The following is a 17997-nucleotide window of genomic DNA, read 5'->3' as shown; positions in this document are numbered from 1 at the left end:
GTGTTTACCATCTGAGCTCAGAACTGGAGCTGCACGTACTCAATCCACCACCGAAGGAGGAAGTTCGCGGTCAAAAAGAGAAAATTATTTGCCCGTTTTTACAACTTCGATAATAAAAACGCTCGCAACAGCTGTGGAAACTCTCTGTATCCCTATACCGAATCACTGGAGCAGGTCAGTAGCGTTTAAGGCTCGATTTTTCGTGATGTTTTGAACAAAGGAATATGCCAAAGACATTGTCCAGGCCTGTTGAGTTCAGATGTACTCGAGCTGATCGATCTTAAAAAACATGTTCGTGCTCACATTTGATGGTGTGTCACAGTTTTACCTCGTTTTCCCTTTCAGCTCATGCAAAAACTTCACGATGAAAACCGAGGTATCTACTGCTGCTAACTTTGTCACACGTCTGTTGAGGGGAACGGGACTGCTTTCAGAAGAACAGCTGCAACAATTCAGATTCTCTTTGGAAGAATCTTTAGGAGGTAAGACAGGATTGGACACGATCTTTACGTGGTTGCAAGTAAATCCAAGTAAACCATAGTTCAAATTATATATATTGTAATAAAAATGTATTGTTACAAATAAAACCAGCCGAAGATCAGATTCAGTTTATTGCAGCACCAAAGTCCATTCATTGAAACTTGCACCATTTTAACCCCCAATCTGCCTTAACAAAGCACCAAGCCCAAAAACTCTGGCAAGAAATGATAATCAAAGGTCGTGTTTGATTGTGCCAAGGCCTAACTTTCTTCTTTCATTGCAGATCATTATCAGCACCATTGGTTCCCAAACGCACCTTGCCGAGGTTCAGGTTACAGGTGCATCCGGATCAACCACAAGATGGACCCTTTGATAGGCAAAGCGGCCTGTACGATCGGACTCACAAAAGAGCGGCTCTTTTCACTGCTTCCAAGTGAACTCACCATGTGGGTCGACCCGTTTGAAGTGTCCTACCGGATTGGAGAGGACGGGTCCATATGTGTCCTCTACGAGTCCACGCCACCGCCAGACACAAATAAGAAGGACAGCTGCAAAGACAAACTGAGAATCGGACAGTCGAGTCCGTCCAAATCTTTCGGGATGATGACTTGCTCCAGCTGAAGAATGATTCTGTCTAATGAGCTATGTGTGAGCATTAAATCAGACATTGCTCACATTTGATTTCTTTTTAAATCTTTTTTTGTTTTTTTAAATCAATGGTGAAATCTTCATCCTATTGACCTCATGGTGAAAACAAATGTATTTTGATTAAATGTATGTTTTAAGCTCCCTGTACAGTCATGTTGAATATGTTTTTTTTAAATTTCTATTAAAAAGGTTTTCTATGAATTTCTAAAAACAAAAAGTATTTTGTGGTTATTCCATGTAACTACATAAACTAATCCTTTCTTCTTATCATATTGATGTAATGATTTACTCTTCATAAACTTATATTTGTTTATTTGGAATTTGCCTGTATGGCTAATTAAGCAACTGACATTCAATACATTTAAATATAATAGAAGCCATTGCATTACATCTTAAAAGCAAGTTGGAAAAAAAGATGTTCTTCAGTTAATGAAAAGTATTCTGAACAAAATTACTCAATAAATACATTTTGAAAATAATCTTGATGTCACAAAAAATGGCAGCAATATTTATAATTTTTTTCTGTTTTAAAACTTTATATGTGCGATCTTAAAGGACATTTCTTTCATTTTGTGTGTATTTTAAATATTTACATATTTAATTGCATTCCAAAATTGCATTCATTAGGCCATCAAGTATTTACATAGTTGGCTTAAATTTAGAAGAGTTAGTGAATGCTTATTTAAAAATGTTTTAATGGTATGACTAGACAAACCTCAACCTTCAAAAGTATCTCGCATATTATTGTTTTAGTATCATTTTTTTTTATCAGTTAGATATTTTCTAATTCTATACAAAACAGAACACCCCTGAATGTCCAACTGCTTAAAACAGCAAATTCAGCTATTCAAATTATATATATATATATACACACACACTGTATTTATACTATATACTTGCCTTATGTATAAGCTTCATTTAGCCTTTTGTGATTTTTCACTTGTTTTTCTGTTTCAAACAGAAAAAAGTCATGCGTTCATGACATCATTTTATAGACACAGTCCATAAATTGCATTCAGAAGCGGGCGAACATTTGATTGTCATTTTTAGCATCCAATCAGCGCAGGCATTTGACAATGTCAAACAGGTTTGGCCAATGAAAACCCCTCAACCTCTGCGTCTGGCCAATGAGAGTGCAGAGGAGGCGCGGCCTCGCGAAAGCGGTAGTAGCGCTACACCCGTCGGTGTGTCAGACGCGGATCCACCAGAAGTTTTGCGCCTGACCCCGATCATCTCGCCCATAGTATCAAATCTGCGCCGAAACTCCATCAGTTTACGGTTCTTCTGGGTTATGGAACTGGATAAAATGGACGAAAATGACTGGAAATATCACGGGGAGGGGAACAAAAGCCTGGTCGTGTCTCATTTGCAGGTTGGTGTTCAATAGTTACTAGCTTTTAGCTTAGCCATAATTCATAAAAACTCGATCAAATCTGATTCAGTCAATTGAAGAAAAATTCAAACTGTTTGGAAAGGACCTAGACTCTAAGTTTGGCACTTTTACACCACCATTAGACGGAAATTAACTCTTTCTTTATCTTAAAGGGGTCTTGTGAGGGGTTTAAAGCTAAAGCCACCTAGCAGGCTAAATCAGGATTCATTGATAAAGTGAATGTACAACATGTGACACGTGTGTTATCCATGCCACACCCTCTTTATGAGATATAAAGTTTCTTAAATCCATTTCAGTGGCACATTTAATGTAGGATACATAATGCTGTGGCCGTTTGAAGGAATGGTCAGTGGTGATCTAATAGTGTGAGGGTGCTTTTGTGCATCTGACATGACTCTTAAATGGGAAGTATTAGAGATAAGATAATATACATTTAACATTTTCCCCATCCAGGATTCAAAGTTCAGATAGGAAACATTTAACAGTTTAAAGTGAAAGATAATGAGGGTCTAGACCGATTTTAAACCAGGATGATGGGTATGAATATTGATTAGGATGGGTGGGAACATTGATGTTGTTGATCACTTTTTTGTATTTAGGCATTGGCCAAAGTACATTTAAAGATTAATAAAATCTCACCCACATTAATTTCCAGCAATGTTATATTGTTTTAAGTAAGATATTACTTATTTTGCAGCATGTAACAACTAGAACCCTCTTTATTTGGACAATGGATTGAAATGAATAAAATCAACTGCATTTGAGATTTGTCTTAATATGACTAATGAAAAAGTTATGAAAACTTCATGTAAATTATTAATTTATCAGTTCCTTTTAGCGTGTAGTTGACTCCTTTTTTCACTAGGATTGCAATATCAAGGCCCTGTTTTGTTAAGATCAAGGATGTGTTCCTGTAAAACGGGAACAGCTTAAGCTTTGCCTGATTTTCCAGCTCATTTGTGCGTCTGTACCCTTATACGACAAATAAACTTAAAATACCACTGGATCAAACGTTCGGGAGTTATAAACTGGTTGGATTTGTATTAAACATTACAACACAAGAGTTTGTATCCAATCACAGGCAGCAGTCTGAGACAGCATTGGCCAATATGTTATTGCAATCATGTTAAACTGGGTGTGGAGAAAGTGGGTGATGCTTTGATGCAGATTTCCAAGTACCTCTGGAGTCCTGCAAGGGCTTGTCCATATCTATTTGCTGTTTACAGACATTCTTTCATGTGCCCACACTCTTGTGTGTTTTTTCGTCACGTTGGCTGGCCTGTTTTAAATTCTTGGAATAGGAGCTGAACTGCATCATCTTGTCTGAAAGGTTGAGTGAGATTATTAAGATTTTTAAAGGCATCTCAGTTTCACATTGAAATAAGATGTATGATTTTAAACAAGATTTTGGGGTTAAATTTCAGAAGAAGAAAAAACAAAACAAAAAACAAACAATTTTTTGGTTTATGAATATGTTTTTTACTATATGACATTAATTTCATGACAATTAAATGCCTTTCCCCCCAAAAAATCTCATTAGAATAGAAGAAATTCTCATTGCTGTAATGAAATTTTAATTCATATTAATTTTTAATAATACTCATTATTACAAAAAAAGGATTGTGTCTGGATAGGATTATTTTCATTGTATTACAGTAATGAGAATTACGTTTTTTTATTATGTTGATGACAATTTAAGAAATTGTTCTCTACTGTTATGAAAATTTGACTATCTTTTATTTTTATTTTGAAGTGAATTATACATCATTTCTTCATGACAGTTTCTGAGGCAGAAGTAGGTTTTGTAACGTCGTTGAGCAAGTGTGTTTAGAAACTGCATTTGCGTTTAAGTGCCCATCAGTCCATAAAACAAACCGCCAGGCAGTGAGTTTATTGTCAATGCGATGATGTCACCTTTACCTTTGTGGACCTTTTTTATGTATAAGTGCATTCTGGGAAAAATGTAATGACTGGATGGAGTATTTGTTGTTTACACAAGTACAGTCACAGGCAAACCTGTTTCATAGGATTCCCTTCTTTTCCCCCCAACCTAAAACAAGACAGTTTGCTCACTAGGATACTTACAGTGGTCAAAGTCAGTGTGAAATAAGTTGAATGCAAAAATTTGTTTTCAAACACGTTACTTCTCCTTACAGCACTGTCGAGTTCTCCGTCTGTTAAAGTTTCCCTCTGAAGATTCCGCGCATACACGACAGGTAAAACTTCCCCAAATTGATATTACTAAATGGTAGTACTTCCCAAACTTCTCAAATATGCACTATAAAGCAGAATGGTATGGTGGCCGAGAGAGCTCAATGCATTGAAACTGAAGAAAACACATGCAAATAGAAAAAACACCAGCAAATTAAGAAAACATTGTCATCAGTTTGACAACACATGTGTTGCAAATACTCACAAAGCAACCAAATACAGAAACGCGCTACAAATACGCACAACGCAACCGAATATAGAAACCCGCTACAAATACTCACAATGCAACCAAATACAGAAATGTGCTGCAAATACTCATTCAGTTGCAGTGCGTTGAGCTCTCTCTGCCACCGTAGTATTGCCTTTTCTTACAATATAAATCTGATGGATGGTAAATTGTTCATCAAACTTGTACGTAGTCACATTTGAGTTTACAATAGTTGTGTGTGTTTTCTTGCACTGTTTTGTAAGTAGTGTCTCTATTGGTACAAAGGGCATCTCTGCAACAATGTAAATATGCAATAAGTCATGGTCTATTTGCATTGTCTTACAGTGTAGTATCAGCTCATTTGTCCTACATCTTTCCTAACAGACCGCAGAACAAGCTTTTCGACACATCCTCAACATTGTGGATTATAGTAAATATGTCATGAAGCCTTTGTTGGGGGAGAAATACGTTCACAGTGGAGTAAGTTACAGTTCAAGAAGTTTGTGTACATTAATACATCATGTTGCTTTAACACAAGCCGCGATGTAGCGAATAAGATGAAAATAGTGGTTTGATTGTTTACAGGAGGTTGTCAAACTACCGCTGGACTTTGTGAGACAGCTGTCGCTGAAGGTCCAACAAGAACGACCTGGTACGAATGACCGACCTTTAAATTTTTCTTTTAAACATTCGGTGAATATTATAAAATCGATCCAGAACACATTCTTATCACATTTCCACAAAAAATAATAGATAAAAATAAATTTAAATTTTGTTCAAAAATAGCTTATAACAATTACACACATTTCCTCAATTTTTCATTCCCGTAATGCAAAAAAAAAAAAAAGGAGGTGTCATTGCTGTAATGGCCCCCTAAACCAACAGTGTAGTATTTATACTTTATGTTAGTATCTGTTGTATTTTAATTGCAAAATCCTTGAGATTAATGGGCATTACTGTGTACTTCAAAGTAAAACATTTTGGTCCATTACGGTAATGACAATTTAGAGGAAAATTGGCTTAATTGCAATGCAGATAACGTCCTAAAATAAGCATAATTTTCAAGCTTTTGGTGTAAAATCCGGCTTGAATGTTTTCTGGAGTTTCACCCACTGAAAAATTGAGTTTGTTCTTCATTGGAAACATATGCATGTGAGATGCAGTCACTTTTTTAGACTGGATTTGATGTTGCGTAACGTTGTTGTGATCTTTCCTTCATGCAGAACTGCGCTGTGACAAGGTCATGGACACATTCAGCGGGTGTGGTTTATGCCTTCCTAACCTGACCCAACTCCCCCTCCACCACCTCAGAGACCACAGACCTCCAATATGCGTCGAAATCAAGGTGAACTCCACCTTCAGCTTGGCATAGCCACAGCATGTCACTACCGTTATGTTTGTGTTTACTTCAAAGGGGGAATTTGCACTCAAAATGACACTTATATAATTTTTATACCCACATTTAGAAAAAAATCGCCTTTAATGTGTTGATTTAGTGACGCATATCTTATCATGTCCGGTCATTGAATTAGCTGACAGTTGTTAATAGGGTTTTCTATATCTTCATGCCCTTAGGGTGGAGACACCTTCTGTTTTCAAATTGAAAGCTTTAAATCTCATATAAAACAAGAACTAGTTTTTTCAGGGGTCAGTTTATTATAAACGTCCGTTCCTGGGGAAGTAAACCACAGTAGCTGAATGACTCATTGAATCTATTTGTGTGGAATTTAATCACATGGTCAGTCAAACAAACAGGGGAAGGTGGCGTGAATCCGATCTGAAAGGCCCGTTTGTGTGTTCATAAAAACAACAAAACCTTCTTCGCATTAAGCTCGTTCACAAAACTTCATTGTGTAACTCGAGAGGCAGAGATATAACTACATATTTGAACCTTTTCCCCTTCAGCCAAAATGTGGATTTCTACCCTTTTCAAGACACATAACTAAGGAATGCAAACGCAAAGTTTGCAGATTCTGCATGCATCAGCATTACAAGGTAAGTACCAATTAAGAATCTTACAAAGGCCTCGTCGTTACGAAAGTAACTCATTGAAGTGAAGCCAGATTTCTAAACGTGAACTTCTGCTTTAACAAAAAAAAAGAGGATGGTTCAGTGTAGTGTAAACATCCTGCTGTCTGTACTGTGCGCTATCATACAATCAGTCCTTTGGGGGTTTGGCTGCAGAAGATGTACAAAAATCAGTTTCAGTCCACAAACTGGAGAGTGTATCAAGTGACTCACTGAAGTTGACCGAAACGCTATTAGCAAAGTTTACAGTAAAATTCCTAACATTATTCTCTTGCAGTTAGCCAATGGGAAGTGGAAGCGATTGAGCAGATATTGCCCCCTGGATCTCTTTTCAGGGTGAGTCACCGCTTCAGTCACTCAGTGCAGGAAATCAGAGCTGGATTTATATCTTTCGCTGATGGTATGACCTTTAGCCAGCATTGTTAACAAATCTAACTGACTGCGGCAAAGAGATTCACTAAAGCCAACTGACTTCACCTTTTTTTTTTGTGACTCACCTTTCCGCTGTGAAACCCTATCATGCATGAAGCCTTTATAATGCTACTTGACACTAAAGAAAACGTCTTTCTTCAAAAAGGTTTAGAATCAGATATGACAATCCATATAATCCCTTAACATGTTAATTCTTGTCATGGCAAATCATTTTTTTTCTCCCTACACTTTCCTTCATTGTTTGCAAAAATGTATCTTATTTTACTAACCTGAATGTTATTGAATAACTTGTATTCCAGGAGCAAACAGCGAATGTACATTGCATTGAAGAATCTGTTAGAGGAACCACAAAACAACTTGAAAATCTTTAAGGTAAATATAAACTTCTGTAATTGATTCAGTCTCGAACCGTCTAACTTCTCCAAACAATCTTTATTTTGTAGTTAATTTCAGCCTGCTGTCTATAGACCTTATTCACATCAGTGCCATCTTTGATTTTTAACGGGAATCTCTTCGGTGGGTTGAGCTGTTATTTAATGTGTTTTTGGATTGTTCTGCTGATGAGACGCTGCAAAAAATCTTTCCAAGAAATGTTATTGATCTAGGAGCTTTATACAGCTTTTTACACGGTAAGTCTATCCCTCACAGCCTCGCTTTCATTCCTGATATGGCGCTGCTCTGAATAAGGTCTATTTTCGGATTTTTATACTTTAGAGTAAAGTTTTAAAACTTTCCTTCCACTTCCATTTATAGAATGTTCAGCATTCGAAAAGTAACAGTCTGCAATGATGTCATGCATTCTGATTTGCAGTAGGTCTCAGTTTTATTACTGAGTAAATTTTAAGTTATCCTGGAACTTGGAAGTAGTACTACTAAAAACAGCTTAAACTGGTTTACTGGTCTTAGCCAGATTTGGCTGGGAGACTAGATGTTTTAGATGAAATTTAGCATCTTTTTAACTGGAAAACTAGCTTGCTGATCATTATATAGGTCCAGATGTGTGACTAGCTTAAACCACCTAAGATCAGCAAACCAGCTTAAAAAAAGAATATCATGAAATATAGCTACTGTTTGTATATTGGGTTAATTCATTAGAAAAGGGTTATAAAAGAAAAGTTGCATTCATTTATTGTTTCTCCCATCTTTTTTCAGGGCGGAGAGTTGATATTTAGCTGTAAAGACGACGCCAAGCAACAACCCGACTTGAATGATCTCATTCAGCAACTTTGGCCTTATTTCCCCCATAGTAACGGCCACTATAACGGCCACCAGCCTGGCAAAGCCGTCCTCACCGAGTTCATTCAGGTGATCTGCTCCTCCCTGCTTAGCGGCGGGGACTCGAATCGCTCGGGGGAGCCCAGGAAGATACACCTGTCTGAAAGCAGGCCACACTGTGAAGCCAGTCCCTTCCCAAGAGACCTGCTCCGCAATGGTGAGGCCTTTACCAACTGCTAACTAATGAATATTCGGAAGGGCAAATAATGGTTTGTTTGGCCAAAATATTGTTAAACCCTCATGTTAGTTCCAATAGAAATCACTTTACTGTTGAGTCACAATATAACTGGAATGAAACGTATTGCACATTTTAAAAGACACATTAAGGGGCGTGTAAAAGAAGGATTATTGCTGCATATAAATGACGGTAATCGTAAATCTGTTATGCAAGTCCAGGAGAACATGTTGAGCTCATTTTCATATCTTCACAGGTAACCATGGCCTCCCTAAAGACAGCGTCCTTTCAAAAATCCTCCAAGTACAGATGCTGGATAACCTGGATATTGAAGGAATCTACCCTCTGTACAAACGTGTAGAGCAGTATCTAGAGGAGTTCCCGAAAGAAAGGTGAATGTTTAAGCTTGGATATTGAGTGCTTCGTTACTGATCTATCAGATCAATACTCCAGTGCAAGAACGGTTTGTTCTTGCTGAGCAAAGTTTCTATTGGGCGGACATTTCAGGCCATACCTTATCTGTGCAGTCTTCACCTGTACTGGCATAATTTTATGTAAAAATGCTGAATCGCAACTTGTTATATAAGTTTTACTATTTTAAGAATACTATACTTTATTTTCTTATTGCGGTCTCCTGGAAGACATTATGATGAAAACACTAGGTGGTGCAAAAGACTGTGTGGATGTGGTACTTTATCTTGTAATGAGGCACTGTGGCCACATGGTGGTCCTGTGCAGTGTGGTCATTGGTGATTTCCATGCAAAGCCACATCATCTTTATGAATAAACATGCTGAAAAGCACTTAAACATCTTATCAACACTTGTTTGTATCCCCAGAAACCGACTGCAGATAGATGGGCCTTATAATGAGAGTTTCATGGACACAGTTAAAAACTGTCCTACTGAGGATGACGGGTCTGTAGAATATGCTGTTGGGAAGGTAAGAATGGGAAGAATGTGATGCTTCACAGTTTAGGTGTGAATCTCAAGACATTCACAGGTTGTATTTCACCCCAAAATTGGGCATTTAAAAAAAATGCTTTTGGTATTGAATTAAAATAGGTAGATTTGTATATAAAACTAATAGTATTATAAATAATAATTTTAGGACAAATTTCTAAGTGAGATTCATTCTCAGAGGTAAAATACAGATTTTTGCATCTTTCCAGGTTCATCAGTATAGAGTTGCAATGACCGCCAAAGACTGCTCAATCATGATCACGTTTGCACCTTGCGAAGAAGACGAGGAGTAAGTTTGTTTTCACTTTTTAATTAAAGATTCACCTCAACGTTTGCGGTAGGTTTACCTTCCACTTGCTTTGCGTTTACAGACACCAGTTGAATTTGGAGAAGCCTCGTTTTACGTATTCTGTTTCCATCCTGGATCTGGACCCCAAACCATACGAAGGCATCCCTCACCAGTACAAGCTGGACACCAAAATCGTCAACTACTACCTGCGGAGCACGCAAGCTCCGCCCCCCTCCAGCCTATATAAGGAAAGGCAGGAGTGCACGCTGCTCTTCCATGCTGTATGAGACACCTCCACAAGTGCTGCTTGGGAAATGCTTAGAAGTGAAATTGAAATAGTGATATAGTTTTGTTATTTTTGTTTGCTAGTCTGTCTAGCTGTTTGCCCTCCCAGCATGTTCTGCGAAGTGAAGTTGGCAGCGACGGCGGCATTTGTGGGCTGTTGCTGGGACAACCTTTTGTTTTTCTTTTTAGAGGGTGATGTTCTCACTGGGGCTGGTCTCCTAAAGCACAGAATACCTGAACGAGTCAGTCATTGGCTATAAAAAAGGAGGACAAGGAGGTTGTGTGTATGTGTGTGTGTGTGTGTGTTTTTGTGCAGTGCTGTTGGGTGTTTCTCTCACGCAGCAGTGCTACTGTGGTTTCCAAGTGCCAAAAAGTGGCTTACAGCGATTTTCCCTAATGAACGTTTTACCATGCATCAACTTGGCCGTGTCAGCAGTCGCTGTACAGGCAGTTTGCAGTTCAAAAGCAGACAAGTACTTGAGTTTAGCAAGACTACATCCCTAGAGCTCCTCAAACCACTGAACCACAGCGAGCTACAGTAGCAGAAGTTATACTGACAAGCACAGACCTGTTGCATGCTAGCGAATGAGGTTGCGCTAATACTGTCACTATCCATAATTAGATTTTATGAATTTGAAGATAAGGCTAATGATATTACTCTCTAATGAAAGTGTATTTTTATAACGCACGCTTGCCTGGCGTAACAGTCTACCGCCATATACAAATCGAAGTGTCTTATTAAGGAATAGTTTGCACTACCAACATTTAGCCATTGTTTACTCACCCTCATGTAATTGCAAATCTAATCAAAATGGCTGAAGAATTTTTATGTAGCTCGGCAGTTCATTCTAACCAGGCATTTTGTCCGAATTGGACAAAACGCTACTGGGTGTTGAGCATGTAGTAAGTGAATAAATGAACAATATTTTTATTTTTGAACGCAAGATCATCAGTGAATAACTAAAGTTTTGAGTGAAGAACACACTTAAAATTTAAGTTGTATGGACTACATTTATGGTGCTTTTTATTGGACCTTCAAATATGTGGAAAAACCTGAAAATACCGACATGAAGGTGTGTAAATAATGATTGAACTTTCATTTTGGGATAAACTACTTCTTTAAAGCTAGTCTATCATCTCAAACGCCACTTTCCCTCCCCCCCGGAAAAACTGCTGGTTTTTAATGCAAAATCGACTGCCTGTCCATCTACAACTGCTCTGTCTTTGAGTTCGACATAAATTATATTATATTGTTTGCAGAGCAAGACAAATTTCATAAGTCAGCCAAAGATGGACAGCATGGCAGTTATTGTTAGCACAATACAGAAATAAGTTGATCCAGCAGTTTCTCAGAATAGCAGTATATTGTGCCACAGAAATGGCAGTGTTGATTTAACATTGTGTGCAAGTTTAGCGCCTTTTACCGAAAAACCAATGACGGTTGATGCAAATTTTACTGTGCGACTTCAACACTAAAGATGGCACCTCAAGGTTGCCATTTTCTTGTCATGGGAAATATTACTGTTACAAAATACTGTGGTGTGAGTGATACTCATGCTTCTGTTTACCTCTTTTACCGTGATGTTGACTGCGTCGGCTTGCTCAACTCAAAGCCATCAATGCAGTTCTCATCAGGTGAATAGTGTTTGAGTTTTACATGGATAAACATTCAACATTGCCAAACTGTGTTGACACTCCCTTTTGTCTTAATGTGAACTGGTGTCAAGAGAAGTATTATACGCCTTACCTGTGAGCAAACACCCTTTCGTTGTCCAACCAATGGCATTTGTTTGATTGTCATGTTGCTCAGTTTTAATGTGTGTATGATGTATCTGATTAAGTGCAGTTTCTCCATACCAGACATTGCTGTTTTTGCCTTAGTTATAAAACCATCTTTTCCCTTATGAACCAATGAACCAGAGATATGAGTCTGAGGTGGTGACATTGTGTTATTCTAATGAAATAAAGATCTATAATCACTATGTAGGTAGGAATGAACATTAATTCTGTTATTAAGCAAGAAGAGAAAGGAATATCACAGTTTCTGTGATGGAATCTAATGTTAAAATTTAACTATTTGAAAATACAAAGTGGATTTTGCTGTCAGACATTTTGTATTTAAAATTATTTATTTTTCTAGCTCTTGTCTAATGATGTATATTTCCATACAGAGTGGGCGTATCATGCGTAAAAATGATTGACACTTACAGATGGCATCAATATGTAGTTCCTAACGGGTGACTGTACAGGTGTTTATATCAAATAAAATTATTAGATATGAAGTTCTGATGACATGAATTTTGGCTTGTGTTTTATGACTTCTCACAAACACATGGTTCTTATCAAGGCCTCAATTGACGCTTCTACCCCGAGAATCCGCAGCAGGCTCTGAAAGTAATCCGAGCCGTTTTCCATCACTTTTTTGGTGTCCAACTCTCGAGCTGTTCAGATGAAAACAAAATAAAAATATTTAGTAGGAATTATGATTTGTACAAGTATAAAATAAGAAAATAGTTGATTCTGATCCACTGCACCATGTAGCAGTCAAATATTTTTGTATAACAACCACAGAAATGTTTATTTGACTGTCGTTCTTGAGTATTTTCAAGTTTCTTTTTTATTCCAAAAATGCAAGAATAGCTGATTGGAGACATCTTGATAATCAAAATGGCTAGTTTTAGACTAGTGAAAATGAAGACTTTTAATCCGTTTAATAAGAATAATAATATCAATTTAGATAGTCAACCCTGACACAACATTATCCCTTAATCTATATTTCACTCGTCTTACCCTGATCTGGCATTTTCAGCAAGAGCTCAAGCGTTGGTTTTACCACTCCTTGCTTAGACACATCAATCTTCCAGAATATGATCACGGAGATCCTGAAAAACATAAGGCCATTGATTTACCATATTTCAAGCATGTAATCTGGAGATATCAGTCATGGTAACGCATAAATGTACATACATTTTGTAGTCGCTTGATGCCACATGTGCTGCTAACGGAAGGCAAACAGCTAAAGTAAAGGACTGCAGTTTCCATTTAATTTTCTCAGCTGATTCAACCTACCCGGGAAGTTGAGGACTTCGTATAATCATGAGCTCTGATCTGCATCCCTCTGGAAGGCTGACCACGTCTGGGTACTTGTCCTGCCAAAAAAAAGTTAATGTGTTTAAGGAATTAAAAGTCCTGACAGATTCCATCTAACCCACAGCAACCTGGTTCCAAAACACTGGTCGATAACAAAACGGATACGAACAAAATACAAAGAAATTTACATATTAAAGGATTACGTAATTGTAAGTTGAATTACGCCATATGCTCCATAACAAGGCAAGATGACATCATGTCACAGTCTGAGACTTTCTGCATTGAGGACAAAATGTTGATTTTTTAAAGAAATAAATCGACCAAAACTGTCATTATTTACTCCCCAAACCAGTTTGGCCTTTTTTCTTGCTTGTTTGCAACACAAAATGTAAATTTTTAAGAATGTCCTGACTACTTTTTAATTAAATATTAAAATATAGGACTAGGGCTTTCAGGCTCTAAAATGACCAAAAAGCACCACAAAATTGGTCCCTACGATTTGAGTGCTATATATCAAAGTCTTCAAAGTCATACAATCAGGGCTTGACATTAACACCCGCCATGTAATGCAGTCACTCCTACTAGCCACTTGGTTGGGTTGAATATTATATAATTAATAAAAAATTTCAATTGTAGTCTTTCAAAAAGGCATCTGAAATAATAAACTAAGTGCAATGTAGTGCTGTCAAAAATGTTTCAATACATATTGATCCTGAAATATCTGAAACGCTTTCAATACTAATTTTCCTCAGATACACGATACCAGCTCTGCTTTCTCGCTCTCTCTCTGACAGCTGGTGATACACAAACCCGCCTCTAAATTGAGTTCTTTTTTGCTGCTTATTGCGCTTAAACAGTCAAATACACAAAAAATATTGTCAAAATGCCAGACCTGGCAAGTATTCACGTAAACACAGTCAGTTATGTTGAGAAAGAAAATGGATGTGTAACAGTATAATAGATCCGTGCATCAGGTCATAAAGTGACAGCAGCCTAATATACCTGCTGCCAAATTATGAGATAATATAAAAAAAACATATATATATATATATATATATATATATATATATATATATATATATATATATATGGCAGTTTTTCCCCATGGTATCGATATCAAAATTGTGGCCAGTGAAAATGCTGAGTGGCTAGTAACTTTGGAAAACCACTAGCCAGCCACAGTGGATGGTGAGCAAAAAAGTTAAGGTCAAGCTCTGCATATGATCCTTTAAAAAAAGACCACGAAAAATATTAGGCCGTGTGTCCACCAAAGCGTTTTTAGCCGGCTGAAAACGCTGGACGCTCTGCTGAAAACGCCTAGCCGTGGGCGCTTGAGAGCGTTTTGGCAGCGCTGCGTTTTTCAGTTGAGACGATTCGTTGCTATGATACAGAATATCCACAGCACAGTTTACTTGTAACTGATTTCGCAGATAATTTTGTTTCATACTAAAAATTTATTTTTCATCCATTTTGTTCGGTTAGCTCTGCTGGTAGACGTCGTTGTACACAAAGAATGTTGTGACAGTTGGTCGTGTGGTATTTGTCCCGCCCCTCCTCCACTGTGATTGGACGGCTGTGTAAAAAGTGACAGTGATGAGCGCAGCGTTTTACCCAAAGTTGAACATTTTTCAACTCTCGGCGACCAGTAAAAAACGCCGGGCGCTCAGCTCTTGAGCGTTAAATACTCGCTCAGCGCCTCGTTACGCTCATGGCGTTTAAAAAACGCGGCGCTCCCATTGAAAACAATTGGAATTTTACGCCAGCTGCGTGAAAAAACGCTTTGGTGGACACACGGCCTTATTCATTGATAATTTTTCACTGCAGGGAGCTGTAAACTGTTGTAACAAGATCATTGAGACAGTAACTTGAGAACCGGATCAGCCTAATTCATTAATGAATCAATCATCATCGAATCATCATTTTGTAAACTGGATCCACTGATGCATTGCAAAGATCGTACTCAATTAAAAAAAGAGTCTAGAATATTTCACAGAATAAAGTTACACATGTTTGGAATTAAATGAGGGTGAGCAAATAACAACATTTTTCTTTTTAGGTTACCTACCCCTTTAACATTCCAAGTATTTTTTAATAAATAGAGTGAGTTGAAGACATTTAATAGTCATGCCTTCAGGACTTTGAACCACAGAAGAGAAAATCGAATACACAGAACCATTTAATGCTGACAGTAAATAATAAAAGAAAAGAAAATTGTTTCCATCTCTGTCTTTAGCAGAAACCACTAAATACAGTTAGAAATTATAGCCTTACTTACACTTAATTATGTATTAAAACACATGGAGAAACAGCTTTAATAAGTAATTAAGACATCTTATTAAACTACTCTTAAATTTAACCCCTCATTTGGCCGTATTTCAACTAGCTCATTAAAAACACATAATAATTCACATAACCAGCCAAGCGCACCAACCGACATGAGCATCACAAATCCCTTAAACAAATCCATCAGACTTTCCCATTAGACATCAAAACTTTCCAGAATTTTTTCCCAATTCCCACATTACACAGTTGGGAAATGCTGTCAGTTACACCATTAACTTGATATTTCCTCTGGTAAACACTAAGACTTTCTCTAACAAGTATCTTGAAACCTGTTTAAATTTGTGATTGTGAAGACTGTGAAGAGACTAAACACCGTTACGTTCTCAAAGCAAGCTATTTACAATTTTTGCAAATATTTATTTTTACACGTAAAATTTACTTTGGTCAGTCAATGAGTTATGTAAGTCATTGCACCCTTTCTTTGAAAATCACTGTTAAAAAACTTTAAAACCAACAAAAGTATGCAAGAAACAATCTGGAAGAATATATATCAAATTTATTTAGTTAAAGTATGGAGTTAAAGATTTAACAGTACTTATGGAAAACATAAAAATTATGCAATTTTTTTTTAAACTTACAAATTGGTGTATGCTTTTACAAATCTTACTCTGCATATGCAATGTTTTTTTCTTATAAATTTAATTTCTTTCATTAAAGATTTTGAATCTATTTGGTAAACTAGCATTTAACTAGAATATCATCTTGCCAAGACTTTTACCTCCCCAAAAATATTTTAATAACTTCATGAAGAAAATTCAGTCTAGTTGTCAACTTAAAAAGTTCAACAATTATTCAAAAACATATCACTGTTTTCGGTAAATGTGACACAGGTCTGACCAAAGGCTTCAAGGCTTCCTTGAACTAAGCCATTAATTTAGCATCCTTTAAACAACCCAACCATTATTTGAACTCTATACCTCTATTGTCTGATCCTGGAACGACATGTTATACTCCCCACGGATCCCTGTCAACAGTTATTAAAACACCAGACAGAACAACCAGAGTCTCTGGGTTTGTTCAGAAGCCAATACTTACTGAATGTTTGGGATATTCTACCCATTAAATGTTTAAAAAATTGAACTGAGAAATCAGAATATCTGAAATTTTGGGATTCCATCTGAGAACTTCATTGTGAGATTCTTGCAAGTGAATTTTCAGCAGGTTTAGTTTTAGAAACACAAAATATTATTTCATTTCCACCAAGGTTTGTTAAGAGTGGATGACCCAAAACTGAAACGTTAATCTGAGTGCCTCAAGGGCGATTGAGGTACCCAGCTAAAAGGAAAGAAACATAAAACCGCTGACTACACACATGCCACTGCTCAGTACTTAAGCTCTCTGGCACAACATAAAATATTCCATTATGTTAAAAGTTCCATAAGGAAATATATTGAACCAGATGCTGAAGCAAACCGACATTACCACAGTGGAAAAAGACGTCTGAATGCAAAAAATACAGTCCAACCTTTTGACAGACATTATCATGGTGCTAGGCATGTGTGTGAAAGTCTCTTCTGGGTCTCAAAGTACATTTCAAATGGTCCGTGACATTATACAGACCATTCTAACCAATGGAATTCTCTTGTGGAAAGAGGGATTTTTTTTAAAGACATCTTAAATTTAACATCCTCTAGTGAGCTGCTTCAAGAAAAGAGCGCCATGTTGTTTGAGTCAACATTCAAACAGAACTAGAAGAATGTCCAACCCTCATAACTTAAGATGTGAACAGTAAGTGTGGTAATGCATGAGGAATCCAACGTGAAGTAGCATTCACAAACCATTTTACTTCCATGATGAAAAAGGATATTGAAAGAAAATGAAGGGAGGGACTTGATGCCGAAAAGTGGTTTCTGTAGGATATATATTTTCAAGGGATGGAATTGAAAAATAGGAGTACTAGTTGACGTAAGCTGAAAAACAAAAGCCATTTCACAGGTGGAGCAACTGACTTTATTTTGATTAAAAAGTATTAAAGATGATCTTTTTCCTTTGGAATCATGTACGCCAATGAATAATTCACAATTGAGACCAGGAACATGCAAAGAAAGTACATGCAGAGTTGTTACGAACAGTGAACAGTCGCAGCTGTTCAGTCCAGTTGGTTGAGTCACAAATCTCCGGCCATTACCTGATGGCAAGTCAAAACATCCTAAAGTGCTGAAACATCTTACACCGTTAA

General features: G+C 37.1%; 3 protein-coding genes across 4 annotated transcripts in view; 2 read left to right on the top strand and 1 right to left on the bottom strand.

Annotated features, from left to right (window-relative positions):
- Window positions 1-1345, top strand: LOC143735795 (protein BTG1). The gene is made up of 3 exons (XM_077226049.1): window positions 1-174; window positions 346-482; window positions 764-1345. Exons 2-3 carry the CDS (start codon window positions 365-367, stop codon window positions 1099-1101), a joined length of 456 nt encoding a protein of 151 aa, XP_077082164.1. The 5' UTR covers window positions 1-174; window positions 346-364; the 3' UTR covers window positions 1102-1345.
- A 955-nt stretch (window positions 1346-2300) lies between these two features.
- Window positions 2301-12683, top strand: ippk (inositol 1,3,4,5,6-pentakisphosphate 2-kinase). The gene is made up of 13 exons (XM_077226045.1): window positions 2301-2500; window positions 4678-4737; window positions 5325-5420; window positions 5526-5592; window positions 6164-6285; window positions 6846-6935; window positions 7246-7304; window positions 7700-7772; window positions 8553-8832; window positions 9107-9242; window positions 9689-9791; window positions 10021-10100; window positions 10183-12683. Exons 1-13 carry the CDS (start codon window positions 2420-2422, stop codon window positions 10385-10387), a joined length of 1452 nt encoding a protein of 483 aa, XP_077082160.1. The 5' UTR covers window positions 2301-2419; the 3' UTR covers window positions 10388-12683.
- The window catches only part of cenpp (centromere protein P), a 51091-nt gene continuing 44567 nt past the window's right edge, over window positions 11474-17997 (bottom strand). Inside the window, exons 7-9 of one of the 2 annotated variants that reach the window (XM_077226046.1) lie at window positions 13455-13534; window positions 13176-13267; window positions 11474-12826 (exon numbers count right to left, since the gene is read on the bottom strand). In XM_077226046.1, the coding sequence (XP_077082161.1) occupies window positions 12708-12826; window positions 13176-13267; window positions 13455-13534 (291 nt within the window). In that variant the 3' untranslated portion in view covers window positions 11474-12707. The remainder of the gene's footprint in view (window positions 12827-13175; window positions 13268-13454; window positions 13535-17997) is intronic. The other variant, XM_077226047.1, reaches the window with a different exon arrangement.

The sequence above is a fragment of the Siphateles boraxobius genome, unplaced genomic scaffold, assembly GCF_051911475.1.
Source record: "Siphateles boraxobius isolate OS27281-9 unplaced genomic scaffold, OSU_SipBor_1 13, whole genome shotgun sequence".
In the NCBI taxonomy this organism is placed as follows: Eukaryota; Metazoa; Chordata; class Actinopteri; order Cypriniformes; family Leuciscidae; genus Siphateles; species Siphateles boraxobius.
The sequence above is the reverse complement of the archived record's forward strand: the minus strand, read 5'-3'. Positions and strand labels throughout refer to the sequence as shown.